The following is a 14,865-nucleotide window of genomic DNA, read 5'->3' as shown; positions in this document are numbered from 1 at the left end:
CAAGACTCTCTTTTGTATAGAGTTCAAGCCTCAGTAGTCTTTCTTAATGTACATGCCACTTTGTAATCAGTCATTCAGTGGTATTCATTAAGTGCTTATTGTATGCAGAGCATGGTATTAAGTGTTTGGGAGAGTACAGTGCAAGAAACGTACCCTGACCACAAGAAACTCACAGTCCAGAGGACGACATACGTTTAAAATAAATTACTGAAGAGGGAATGGGAGAGTGTAGCAATATGTAATTAAGTGCTGTGGGGCTGGAATGGAGTGAATTTTGAAATATATAAGTTCACATTCAGAAGAGCAACATGGCCAAGTGGAAGAGTACAGGCCTGGGACTCAGAGGACCTGGGTTCTAATCCCAGCTTCACCACTTGTCTGCTATATGACGCTCAACAAGTCAGTAACATCTCTGAGCCTACCTCATATGTAAAATGGGGATTGAGATAGAGTCCCATATGGGACAGGGACTGTGTCCAACCTGATTTGCTCATATCTACCCCAGAGTACAGTGCCTGGCACATAGCGCTTAACAAATGCGTCAGTTATTATTATTTATTAAAATGGAGATCCACTGTCTGTTCTCCCCCCCCAACCCAACTTAGACTGTGAATTCCATGTGGGCTAGGGTTCAACTTGTATCTATCATATCACTTAGAACAGTGCTTGACACAGAGTTAGCATATAAAAAACAGCATCATTATTAATAATAATAGGTATCGATCCCAGTAAGTGCATAGTCATTGTAGAAAGGAAGGTGAAAGTGAGAAATAAAGATTTAATAAGGGAAAGCCTAATAGAGGAGGTGTGACTTTTAATAGGGCTTTGAAAGTAGGAGGGAGATGGTCTGTCACAAATGATGGGAAAGTGAGTTCCAAGTCAGAGGGAGGATGTGGATAAGGAGTCATCAGTGAGACAGGGTAGACTGAAGTACAGTGTATAGTTTGATGCTAGAGAGAGAAGTCTGTGGGTTGGGCTGAAGTGGTAGGAGGGAGCAAGCTGATTGAGAGCCTTACAGGTGATGGTGAGGCGTTGGATGTGAAGGTGGATGGAGAGCCATTGGAGGTTTTTGAGTGGAGTGATGTGGACCAAGTGTTCTTTTTAGGAAAATGATCTGAGTAGCAGAGTGAAATAGAGACTGGAAAGTGGAGAGACTAGAGGAGGGAAGTCAGAAAAGAGGCTGACGAAGTAGTCAAGGTGGGAAATAAGAGCTTGGATCAGTGTGGTAGCAGTTGGGATGGAGAGGAAGGGGTAGATTTTAGAGATATTGTGAAGGTAGAACCAACAGGATTTGGTGACAGACTCAATGTGTGGGTTGACTGAGAGATGAGTTGAGGATAATGCTGAGGTTAGGGGCTTGTGAGATGGGGGAGGCTGGTGGTGGTGTCTACAGTGATGGAAAAGTCGGGGAAGATGAGGTCTGTTTTGGGCATGTTAAGTTTGAGGTGTCCGTGGGACATCCAAGTAACGGCAAAGACCAAAGCTTAAATGGGAATCCTTATTCATTCGTATTTATTGAGCGCTGAACACAGTACTTAGCACTTGAGAGAATACAGACACATACACACATTCCCTGCCCACAATGAGCTTACAGTCTATAGTCGATGTGAGGTCTGTCATCTGCTTATAGGCAGCAGCTGCCCTTTGCAATGACCTTGACTGCTGGTGAGCTCCCAGGTGTATCCTGCAATTTTCTGAGCCACCATCTTGAATTTCCACCATACACACCCAGTGTCAACATCCGACATTCACGAGAAACCATGGACTGGTCTTGTGGAGCTCAGCTAATAAAGACGGTTATAAAGGGATTGGCCCTGGCTGTCAGGTCACCCTGGGTTGTAGCTGGCTGCTCTACCTCGGAGGTTCATGCAGATCTATTATCAAAGGAAGAGCGGGGGTAAATTTAGCCCAATAGCATGACTGCCTGAAGCTGGGTTTGCAGGAATGAAGGGGTTACTGAAGGTTAGTCCTTGCCCTTCATCTGAGATGCCTGAGTACAGGGATCATGTCTACCAACTCTATTGCATTATACTCTCCTAAGTAATAGTAGTAATAGTATTAAGTGCTTCCTGGGTGCTGAGCACTGTCTGAGCGTTGTGCAGTGCTTTGCACACAGGCATTCCATAATTGAGTGGATCAGATGGCTGATCATGAGTGAGCCCAAGATCTGTGTACAGGAGCAGTAGGGCTAAATCTAGTCTGACTGCGTGAACTTCATTATCCCCAAAATTCAGTTGGGTGTATGAACTAGTTCTAAACCTATGTATTTTAGATAATTGAGTCATCTTTCAAGTGTTTGTTTTTGCAGTGCTCCCCTCAGTGTTGGAATGCTGTTCCAGGACATTCAGTATTCATTAACAGATGAAAATGAAACTTGGACAGAGTATTCTGTTTTGGAAGTTATAAAAATGAAGCAGCTGTGTTCATTTTTTTTAAGTAATTAGATTCCCTGCTTCATTATGTAATTTCCTGTTATCTCTCTTGCCCTTATGCACTCAGCTCTTTCTTTGGATTAGTCGCTGACCTCGTTGAAGCCATAATAATCTAGTTTGGGATTCAAGTTGCCAATGTGAGCAGTTAATTTTCCACTCCCCCTCCACCTAGGAATCATTTCCTATCTGTTTCTTGAGACTTGCTTTCAAAACAGTCATGGTATAGTCGTGCCACCTCTAGCTGGGGAAATGGCTTTATTTCATTTTTGTTGGCAGGGAATGTGCCTATTAACTCTGTTGTACTCTCCCAAGCACTTAATACAGTTCTCTGCACATAGTAAGTGCCCAATAAATACCATTGATTGACTTTTTTTTCTTCCATTTGATTTTTCCCTAGAAACTGACAATCTTCTGACCCACCTACTTTTTTGAGGGAGTCATTCATTTCCTTCTCTCTTCCTTTATTTTGGCTATTGGTTTTAGTGTATTTACTGTATTTCCCTCTGGTGTTAGGGTATTTCCCTCTTAGATGATAATAATAATAATAATAATGATGATAATGATGATTTAAGTGCTTACTATGTACCAGGCACTGTACTAAGTGCTGGGGTGGATACAAGCAAATAGGGTTGGGCACAGTTCCTGTCCCAGTTTACAGATGAGGTAACTGAGGCACAGTGAAGTGACTTGCCCAAGGTCACACAGCAGACAAGTGGCATAGAGAAGCAGCATGGCTCAGTGGAAAGAGCATGGGCTTTGGAGTCAGAGATCATGGGTTCAAATCCCAGCTCTGCCACTTCCCAGCAGTGTGACTTTGGGCAAGTCACTTAACATCTCTGTGCCTCAGTTACTTCATCTGCAAAATGGGGATTACGACTGTGAGCCCCACATGGGACAACCTGATCACCTTGTAACATCCCCAATGCTTAGAACAGTGCTTTGCACATAATAAGTGCTTTATAAATGCCATTGTAAATAAAAACCTGTGACCTTCTGGCTCCCAGGTCCGTGCTGTATCCACTACACCATTCTGCTTCTAATTTGGAAGATCCGGAGATCTAATTAGATCTCATTCAGACTCTCTCTATATTATGCACCTATCCTTTGTAGGTGTGGAAAATTTATCAAAGAACTGGAAGAATGAGATGAGACACCTCCCCACACACACATCACAACCCCCCATTCTTACTGTTCAAGCATGTTTGGGAGAGGAGTAATGCAAAGGATAGGGAAAGACTCCAGTGGAGAGAGAAATTAGTACAACTCCTTAATAATAATTAGTTAATAATAGTGGTATTTTTAAGCACTTACTGTGTGCCAGGCACTGTACTAAGCAAGCAAATCAGGTTGGACACAGTCCCTGCCCCTCATCAGGCTCAGAGTCAATCCCCATCTTACAGATGAGGTAACTGAGGAATAGTGAAGTGATTTGCCCAATGTCACACAGAAGAGAAATGGTGGAGCCAGGTTAGAACCCAGATCCTTCTGACTCCCAGGCCCGTGCTCTATCCATGAGGGTCTCATAGTCATACCAGTGAAGAGATGGGGGAGCCTTAAGGCTATTAAAGCTGGTGTGGGAGGAAAGCGTATTATTTGGAAGGCAGTCCTGTGGCTTTTTCCTTGCTGTGTTGCTTCCCAGATGCTTTCCAAAAGAGTGTGTGCTCTATGTAGAAATAGCTGCTTCTCCTGCTGATCCTGGATCCTGTCTAGCTTCAGCCACAGCCTACTGCACTAATCCTGGGTTCCATATCTCCTGGTTGCCTTGGCCACTCAACGATACTAGTCAAAAGCAGGATGTCCTCAGGTCTAAGATGGTTGTGAGCATGGGGTCAATCCCAGTGCTGAATTGCTTGATATTTGTCACATTTTGTGCCATTTTCTAAGGGTAGCTGATGCCCCTTCTCCAACCTCCTGTAGCTAATAATTTATCCTGCCCACTGCTTGGAGACGAACAAAGTGACCTAATGGCTTTCATTCATTCATTCAATCGTATTTATTGAGCGCTTACTGTGTGCAGTGCACTGTACTAAGCACTTGGGAAGTAGAACTTGGCAACATATAGAGACGGTCCGTACCCAACAGCGGGCTTTCTCATTAATGACTGGAAAATATTTTGAGCAGCTTGTATAAAGCTAAGCTGGCTAGGGGTTTTAGAAAAGGTAGTGTGTGTGATGGGTTCTAACTTATCAATAATAAACATACTTGATTTATTGCGACTTTTTTTCCCCACTGAATGATGATACAGGCGTTTTAGCATTTATCAGAAAAACTATTTGACAAACATTGGTAGTATAGTTGCTAGATTTAAAATTATGGTTACCTTTCGAGAGGGAAGCACTTGATAGTTTTTGAAAGACTGTTGGGAAAGGAACATAGTTAACAGAAAAATGTTTCCTGGAGTTAAAGCAGTAGCCGGGCAACTTGTTGTCTCTCTGGGAACATTTTCCTATGTGCTTGAGAAAGCACATTCTGTAAGAGAGACTCCCAGAGTCTCGGTTGGGACACTCCCCACCATTCCCTTTTGAGTCATCCTGCAGAATGGCTGAAAGCTTCTCCTTTGCCTCTAGGTTACTGGCCAGCAAAACTCTGAAATATGTGGCCGTTTTTATATGCTTACTTTGGGGCCAGTTCTAATTACTGTTTTAGATTTTTAAAAAATATTGCCTCTCCTCCCTCCCAACCCATTACTCCTTACCACCACTGTGAGTCATATTTATTGAGTGCTTACTCTGTGCAGGGCACTGCACTAAGCAGTTGGGAGAGTACAGTATAACAGAAATGGTAGACATGTTGCTTGCCCACAACGAGCCTGTAGTCTAGGCAAAGAGACAGACATTAATATAAATATCATGGATATATGCATAAGTTCTGTGGGGCTAAGGGAGGAGTGAATAAAGGGTGCAAATACAAGTGCAGTGTTAGTACAGGAGTAAGAAAAAGAAATGAGAGCTATTGGATCAGGAAGAATTGAGGTGCACATTTGGGAAAAGGATGTTGTTTGTTCACATACCTGAGTTTGATTTCTCCTTCTAAGAGTTTACTTAAAATAAAGCACACTTAACCACTGCTTTTTGTCCACTATTTAATAGGATACACCCAGTTCTCTTGTAATGTAGAGTTGGGTTCTTATAAACTGGTGCTTTAGTACTTACTGTTCTGATATTGCACAGATGCCCACAGCAATTTCCTCCGACACCACGGAGCATCATTTAAAAACTAGCTCACATATTTTTGGGAGCACATTCCCTCGTTTACTGAGTGCATTCTTGTCAAAACATGGCAACTGCGATACAGTAGAACTGTGTGTTCTATCTATAATAGTAACGATCATTGTGGTACATGTAAATGTTTTTTATGTGCCACTGTACTAAGCACTACCGGGTCAGACACAGTCCCTGGACCATGTTGGGCTCACAGTTGAAGTAAGAAGGAAAACATGTATTGGATCCCCATATTACAGGTTAGGAAACTGTCACAGAGAAGTGACTTGCCCAAGGTTACATAGCAGTCAAGTGGCAGAATTAGAACCTAGGTCCTTTGACTTCCAGGCCCATTTTATTTCCACTGAGCCACACTGCTTCTTTTACAGGATGCCTTTGTTTTTAAAACTAAAGTATCCAAGTGAAGGTGTTTCTACTGAGCATATTAAAGAACCTTGATGATCCCTAGTGTCAGAGATTATTTTTGGATAGTGGTGTATTATTTCTATACTTGGTTGGGCCCCAAAGATCAAGCATGTGAATGAGAGTAAACCTCAGGCAGATTTAAAACCAGTTTCTTGCATAATCTTTTACTCTGTTTTGTTTTACTTGAGTAATAATAAACACACATTACTGAACCTTTTAGGGAGTGGTGTTTTTTTTTTTTTTAACCAAATGCAGACATACCCTGGGTTATAGCAACTCCATGGTACATATAACCCAGAAATGCAGCCATTGGTGTTTCATTCAGTGATATTTATTTAACATTCTGTGTGGAGAGCACTGTATTAAAATTTGATACCTGAACTCGAATATTTTTTATGGAATTTAAGTGCTTACTATGTGTCAGACACTGTACTAAGAGCTGGGGTAGGTACAAGCTAATCACATTAAGGTCCCTGTCCTACATAGCTCTCACAGTCTTAATCCCCATTTTACAGATGAAGTAACTGAGGCACAGAAAAGTGAGGTGATTTGCCCAAGGTCAAACAGCAGACTAGTGGCAGAGCCAGGATTAGAACCCAGGTCCTTCTGACTCCCAGGTCTGTGCTCTGTCCACTAGACCACAGTGCCACCCTATGGTACATACAACCTGGGGATACAACCCTTTTTGTCTAACACTTTCAGTTCCATTTAACATTGCAAAATACCTAAACCCATAAAGAAGGTATGGTTTCTCAACCACCAGCTAAAATTTTAGGATTAAGTAGTCTCAAATCATAATAGCAGTTGTAGTAATATAGTTTATTAAGCTCTTATCGTGTGTTTTAAAGAAAGCAGATTAATTTACAAAATGATTGAAGAAGAGCCAGATGGAGGTGTGAAAAATGTTTGAAAGGTGTTCAGAGGTGTGAAAAAGTGTTCCAAAAGAGGTAGCCTGCTACCAGGTACTTTATGAAGACAAGAAAAAGGCCTGAATTGGACACATTCTTCACTAAATTGGGGAGAAAAAAGTCAGCAGAACATGCTTGTACTTTTGCTGCTTCATCCAAAAATTATACATTTCCTCACTTAGTCAATGCTACAGTGTTGTGCTGTGAATTACTTGAGCAAAGCTTAAGCATTATCTCATTAATGCTTAACGTAACATTGTTTCCCAAAGTAATGGATCGGATCCCAATTTATAACATGTAAATCTGTGGAAAAAACCATGCCCTCCCCCGATCTTCATTCATGATTCATTTCGTTTCTTTGAGGAACGTATCACAGTACACTGTGGGGTGCACCTGTCCAAGCATACCTTATCAAACAGCCCTGGGCACTCAGAGGTAATGGTACTGTTGTCAAGATTGGGAGGCAGTATGGCCTAGTGGAAAGAGCGTGAGGCAGAGAATCATGGAACCCCGTTCCTGTCCGGTCCCAGTTCCACCATTACCACTTGATCTTGTATAAGTTACTTTTACTGCTCTGCCACAGTTTCCTCAACTGAAAATGAATATAAAATATCTGTTTTCTCTCCCTCCCTCTTAGACTGGGAGCCCCATATGAAACAGCTACTCTTTCCAACTTGATTAGCTTGTATCTACCCCAGTGCAGAGCATAGGAATTGGCACATAGAAAACACTTAATCAGTATCATCAGTAGTATTTTAATTTATGGAGCTGAAAGAGGGATCAAAGTAACTGTTCTCAGAGACTCTGTCCCATATGACTTTCTTTTATTCACCCCAATGTTTGGCACATAGTAAATGCTTTATAAATCATCATTAGTGTTGTTATCTGTTCGGGCAAATATGGTTTCAAGAGTTTCCATGGGACTGGCTCTCCATTCCATCCTAGGATGATGCAGGGATTGGCCTACCCCCTGCCACTTGTAGCCTTTGGGTCCTCCTGGCCCTCCCTCCCTGAAACTCCTCCCCAGATTACAAGACAGTCAACTGCCACCTCAGCACTTCCACTCCAGCTTAACCACTGACTGGACTCACAACCTCCCATAGCTTACACACCTAAATACTTAAGCATTTATTCATGTGTGCAGCCACTTATTCTTCTTCCTCCTGTTGGCAATTCACTTTAGTGCATTTCTCCTGAGTACTTCATAGAATAATCTGCAAAGAGTAGGCAATAAATGGATTGATTTCAGGTAGTTCTTCACTTGTGATTGTTGGGGACCAGGCTAGCAGGTCTGCTGTATTCCAAATATACGCCACGTTGTTTGAAAATTTTCTGTCCTCTTTAAAATATTTGCTTTGCCCTCCCTGCCTGGATGTGCCCCATTTCAATTCACCATGCAGTAGTTCCTTGAATCCTGCTCTCATTGATCCTGCTCTGATATACTGCCCAATAAAACTGGTTGCAGTGATCATTACTCAATTGCCGATGAAATGAGTTATAGTAACTCTGTGTGTGGTGGCGGGGGGCGCTTGTAGGTTAGACTGATGATACTGCTTAAAAAGCTAAATGTGCTGAAGTTTTATAGCCATAGAAAAGGTTGGACATAGTCTGCTTTATAGACCTTTGGTGCGAAAGTTGATACTGTTATTATGGTATTTAAGTGCTTACTTTGTGTCACACTGTTCTAAGCACCGGATTAGATACAGGTTAATTAGCTGATAGGCAGTTGCTTTCCCACATGGGACTGATGATCTAAAGAGGAGGGAGAAGAGGTATTGATTCCCTGTTTGCAGATGAGAAAACAGAGGCCCAGAGAAGTTAAGTGACTTGCCCAGGGTCACACAAAAGGCAAATGACAGAACCAGGATTAGAGTGTGTTGTTATAGACAGGGAATTTGTCTATTATATTGTACTCTCCCAAGTACCTAGTACAGTGCTTTGCACACAGTAAGCGCTCAATAAGTACAACTGACTGACTTTGACTCCCAGACCCACACTCTTTTCAGTAGGCTACTCTACTCCTTCTCATTGCCTCATTGTTGCCATCTGTTGTCTCCTCCCTTCCCCTCCCCCCCCCCAAAAAAAAAACATTTTTGCCTTTATTTGGTTTTCCACTTTTTTGACTATCTGTGCATAGTTTTCCATATTTGGACATTATATTGCTTAGATGCATCTGAGGGTACCATTGGACACCGAGTTGCTAGGGAACATATTTGGTTCTACAGAGGTGGAGTAGCACAGCGGAACGTGGTTTATAGACTAGTTTTTGATAATCAATTACTCGTGTTTATTGAATGCCAACTCTGTGCAGTGCTTGGGAGAGTACAGTGGAGGTAAAAATCCATGGGCCCTGCTCACAAGGTACTTTATAATCTAGCTGAAGAGATAGATGCTAAAATAAATTACAGAGAGGAAGAAGTAATCGAGGATTACGGTAGGTAAAATGGTCGGGAGTGGCATTAATACCCAACATAAAGTGGCATGGAAGTACTGAAATGACAGTTGGGAGATAGAAGGTGGGAAGAAAAGAAAGTAATTGGAAAAGATCTCCTGGAGATGTGACCTCAGAAGGATTTAGAAAATGGGAATAACAGAGTGAGGGAGAGCATCTGAGCCTGTTGTCGGCTGCCAGTCATATTTGAGTGCTTACTGTGTGCAGAGCACTGTACTAAGTGCTTGGGAGAGTACAATATGACAGACACATTCCCTGCCTACAATGAACTTACAATCTAGAAGGAGAGAGACAGATGCAGAGCACAGTGAGCAGGTTAGCTTGAGAGAAACAATGTATGAGAAATGTGAGTTCTTTCATTCCATCGTATTTGAGTGCTTACTGTGTGTGGAGCACTGTTCTAAGCTCTTGGAAAGTACAGTTCAGATTTCCACCTCTACTGTACTCCTCCAAACTCTGCACAGATTTGGCGTTCAACAATTCAGATAAGCGGGAGGAGGTACAGAGCTGATTGAGTGCCTTAAAGCCCATGGTCAGGGGCTTCTGCTTGATGTGGGTAGGAATGGACTACTATTAGAGGCTTTTGAGAATTTGGAAGATATGTACGAATGATGTTACAGAAAGATGATCCCGGCAGGAGAGTGAAGGGTGGACTGGATCAGCAAGAAGACCGAAGGAAGCCAAGTCAAGATAGGGCATGATAAGTGCCTGAACAAATGTGCTAGCCATTTGGATAGAGAGGAAGGAGTAGATTCTCGAAATGTGGAAGAACCACCAACAGGATTTACCGACAGACCTAATACAGGGGTTGATATCAGTCATCTATAGATTTTTCTGGACTATACAAGACAGTCTGGTACACTCAGAAAGCCGGCGATTTGAATGGTACCTAACATTTTTAGGAAATGATTATGTACAGTTTTGTAAAGGAAATTGATTTCAGGATGTTGCTGATTTTGTACTTCCCAAGTGCTTAGAACAGTTCTCTGCACACAGTAAGCACTCAATAAATATGAATGATTGAATGATTTGTTGCAGTTAGCCACACCCTTCAAGGCAACTGCTTATTAAAATAATTGTATTTTTATTGTAATTTCAGGCAGAAGCCAGGCTTGCAGCAAAGCGAGCAGCTCGAGCTGAGGCTCGGGAAATTCGGATGAAGGAACTGGAAAGGCAGCAGAAGGAGGTAACAGAGTTTTTTATGGGTGTTTTTTTTTTAATGTTTAATGATTTTTAATGTTGATGTTCACTGTTAACTAATTTACATATTGTGTTTCTTCATATTAGTGCCTAATGTTTATTTTCCCTTTTTAATATTAGGATGCTTGTGGCTAAATTATTTTTGATTGCCTGACCTCCTGACCTCTGAATTACTGTTGTCCTCCCCTGTCTGGATCTCAACTGGAAATTCAGTTGAGCAACTAAACAGTAACCCATTTTTCAGACCTACAAATCATTCAGTGCTTCGAAAGACAGGCTAAGCCCCCATAGTTGAAGATCCCAAGCACAGAATGAATCCTTGTGCTCTAATTTTCAACTTGAAGGCCCCATTAGCGACCACTTCCAAATAAAGGTGACTCAGACCAGTCAGCACATAGAGTTGGCAAGAGCTTGTTGCCCAGAGATGCTGGCCACTTTAATGTCCCTGTTAATTTACACTAGCTAATGGTGACACTTGAGGCCTCAGTGACCAGAGCGGTGCCCATGTCAGAGATTGAGCAGCTGCTGAAGAAAGGACTCCGTAAAAATGGATGCTAGTGTGTGAAAATGACCTGTTAAAGCTCTGGTTGCTGTGTATTTTTGTATCCTCGAGGAGAGCCAAAGGTCTTGCATAGTTGGCAGTGAATTTATGCTGTGCAAATGTCCTGTTTGGGCCTTAGTGCCTCATGATTGGATTTTCCAAATGGCATTAGAAGGGTCTGTAGTAAACAAATAGGAAGACAATGACTGCTAGATAGCAAGTGTTCATTTGCTGCAGCAATTAATAGGGAGGAAAATGATGCCCATTATTCCTCCTCTAGGAGATTAACAACTGATTGGTACTGTAAACTGCCGACTCTTGGAAACTGAAAATATTTTCCGAGCTAAGTCAGTACTTCTGGGTAACTAACTTTGATTTCACTTCCATTTATGAGGAAGTACACTGTCCTGTAGACTCTGAGCTGCTTATGGGCAGGGAATGTTTCTGTTTGTTGCTGTATTGTACTCCCCCAAGTGCTTAGTACAGTGATTTACACACAGTAAGTGCTCAATAAATATGATTAATCGATTCAGGAGATGAAACCTTGAGCCAGGATAATGGGCACTGATGTGGGAAGGAAGAAGCGGGACAGAGAGAAATTGTGGCGAAAACTAGTAAGATTTAGTGATATTGAACATAAGGGTTGTAAGATAGTGAGAAATCAAAGAATTAATAATGAGGAATCATTCATTTGTATTTAATGAGCACTTACTGTGTGTAAATCACTGTACTAAGCACTTGGGAAGACGCAGTAAGTAGACACACTCCCTTCCCAATGATGACATCAGTTTTGCAGGCCTCAGGAACAGGGAGGATGGTATTATTTCCTATCTATCAGTCAGTGGTATTGTTTCTAGTCAACCAGGTTATAGTGACTGTAAGGAGGAGCTGGGAAATGGACTAGGAAGAAGTAAAGGTTGAAGGTAACGGTGTGATTTGGGAATGGACGGTTCTGGGAGGTGGTGAGAAAGAAAAGAGGGATGTTGGGAGCAGAGGATGAGGTAGAGGAGGTCATGGTGAGTTCCAGGACTGCAGTTTACAGTGCCTGGTCCAGAGCAGCTGGAGTGTTTTGTTCTAAAAGAAGGCCAAGATGGGGAGGGGTTGCTGCATGTAGCTGAATGGCCACTAGTCTGTGTCCTTTGGCATGAGATCAGGCAGTGAGGGTCAGCTTCCCACTCCTGAACTTTGTGTTTGAAAGTTTCTGCCTGAGGTGGAAGGACATGGGGGGTTTTGGGATACCAAAGGAGCATGTACTAAAAAGCTCTTCCACTAGATTGTAAGGTCCTTATGGACAAGAATTGTGTCTACCAACTGTATTGTACTCTCCCAAGTGCTTAGAGTACTCTACACACAGTAAAGAATAAAATACCATTGATTCAATTCAGTCATATTTATTGAGTACTTACTGTGTGCAGAACACTGTACTAAGCAATTGGAAGAGTACAATATGACAGTAAACAGACACAGTCCCTGCCCATCAACGAGTTTATAGTCTAGAGTAAGTGATTGAGAAGGTTGAGGCAGGAAGGTGTAGTATAGGCTGGAGCATAGAGAAGTTTGAGGCAAGGCAACCAGTGTGAAGATTGATGTAGTGAATATGGGAAATAGCATGGAGGAAGAACCGGCACAATTTAGCAGTTGATTAAATCTGAGAGCTAAAAGACCGGGAGGAGTCAAGAATGATTTCCCCTAGTTTGTAGACTTCTGGGCATAGAGGACAGTGATGTCTTTGGCAGAGATGGAAGATTTAACAGGAATGGGTTTCAGAGGGAAGGTGACGTTCATCTTAGACATGGTGAGTTTGAAGACATCTCTAAAAGGAGATGCCTGGGGGGCAAGAGCAAATATGAGATTGATATAGTTGGTGAGGGACCTGGGCTAAATAGGTCAATTAGGGAGCAGCTAAAGCCTAAGTGAATGAGCTCCCCAAGAAAATGAGTGTAAAATGAGAAGGGTGGTGTTAAAACAGATGGGGGTAGTTAGGAAGAGGAGTAAGTTTAGGAAGGAAAATCAGGTGTTTGTTTATGGTATTTAAGCACTTAGTCTGTACCAGGCACTATACTAAGTGCTGGGGTAGTTACAAATTAATCAGGTTGGACACAGTCCCTGTCCCATATGGGACTCACAGTCTTAATTCACATTTTACAGGTGAGGAACTGAGGTACAGAGAAGTGATTTGCCCAAGGTCATACAACAGGCAAGTGACAGAGGTGGGATTAGAACCCAGGTCCTTCTGACTCCCAGGCGCATGCCTCTATCCATTGGGCCACGCTGTTTCTCAACGTGTTCGGTTTTGGACCTTTTAAGTTTAAGGTGCAGATATCCATGTGGAGATGCTATGGGGAATAAGAGGAAAAGGGAGATTCTGTAATAGTAAAGAGATGGGACAAGAAAGATTTTGGACACTTGGAGAAATAGTAGTGATATTTACTGAGCACCTATCGAGTGCACTGTAATGTGCTATTTTGGGACGCAAAATAGAAGCCAAGGCCACGTTCCCTGCCCGTGAGAAGCTTACACTATAAAAGTAAAACAGTCATAGAATCAGAATAAATAAGTAGTGGAATCAGAGTAAATAAAATTGAGTGGTTTGTCAAATATGAATACATAAGTGCAAGTGGAAGCCGAAGCCATTCGAAGAGATGAGCTAGGGCAAGATGAACAAAAGTGAGTAAGTGAAGAAAAGTAAGGGACCAGGACAGAGCCTTTTGGGACAAACGTGGTTAAGGGATGAAAGGTGAAAGAAGAGCCAGCACCTGTGACTGACAAGGAATGGGCAGAGAGGTAGGAAGAGAACAGCTGAGCTAGCATTTCTGGGAATAGGGAATGATAAACATTGTTAAAAGGGGCCAAGAGGATTTGGTCTGAGTAGAGCTTGTTGTACTTGGCTACGAGGGTATGTTGATCACCTTGTGGAAACAAGGTCTCAGTGTAGTGAAGGGGGTGAAAACCTAATTGTGGTGGGTCAAGAAGATGGGAGGTGAAGGCAGCTGATATGCAATCCAGTCTAGTTTGGACAGGAATAGGAGCAGGGAGATGGGATGGTAGCTCAAGCATGCTGTAGATCCAAGAAGGCTGAGCATGAAAAAAAAAAAGGTATTCATTCATTCAATCATATTATTGAGCGCTTACTGTGTGCAGAGCACTGTACTAAGCGCTTGGGAAGCACAAGTTGGCCGTCTTGCCCCAGACTTTAATTATCTGAACAGTTTATGTAGCTTCTAGAAGCAAAATTTATGTGGGAACAATGTTCTTGTCTAAACCACTTTTCATGTCACAACAGAGCATTGAAATTGCAAGATTAATGTGACACAGACACACTTTTGAAGACTGGTTTTTATTAGTAATATCTTCTCATCTCCTTAAACTGAGGCTGAAAAAGAATGCTATCAAATACTGTAAAAACACTTTCTTCCTTTTCCAACTAAACCTTCCCTAATTTTGAAAGAGAAAATAAAGGAATAAATGAATGAAAGAGAGTACCCACAGGCATTTGATTGGTTTAATCATTTTTGGCTAGAGGCCTTGTTTTTCTTGTTTGGATTTAGATTTGGCAGGTCATGTGGCCTGTTCAGATCCAACTTGGTAGATTAGTAACGGATGGGAAGACATCAGTTTAAAGGGAAGATGGGGTTGGAACTCCTATAATGACCCACTTCTAGCAAACCCTACTTAGAACGTGATGGTCTGTTAAACTGTAAAGGGA

General features: G+C 42.1%; 1 protein-coding gene across 20 annotated transcripts in view; it reads left to right on the top strand.

Moving 5' to 3' along the window:
• LRRFIP1 (LRR binding FLII interacting protein 1) overlaps nt 1-14,865 on the top strand; it is a 197,281-nt gene that overhangs the window by 103,264 nt on the left and 79,152 nt on the right. For all 20 annotated transcript variants that reach the window (XM_038748978.1, XM_038748980.1, XM_038748979.1 and 17 more), the window contains exon 2: nt 10,518-10,604. In XM_038748978.1, the coding sequence (XP_038604906.1) occupies nt 10,518-10,604 (87 nt within the window). The remainder of the gene's footprint in view (nt 1-10,517; nt 10,605-14,865) is intronic.

Source organism: Tachyglossus aculeatus, chromosome 7 (genome assembly GCF_015852505.1).
Source record: "Tachyglossus aculeatus isolate mTacAcu1 chromosome 7, mTacAcu1.pri, whole genome shotgun sequence".
NCBI classification, from domain to species: Eukaryota; Metazoa; Chordata; class Mammalia; order Monotremata; family Tachyglossidae; genus Tachyglossus; species Tachyglossus aculeatus.
Note: the sequence above shows the minus strand (reverse complement) of the source record. Positions and strands in the feature narration are given on the sequence as shown.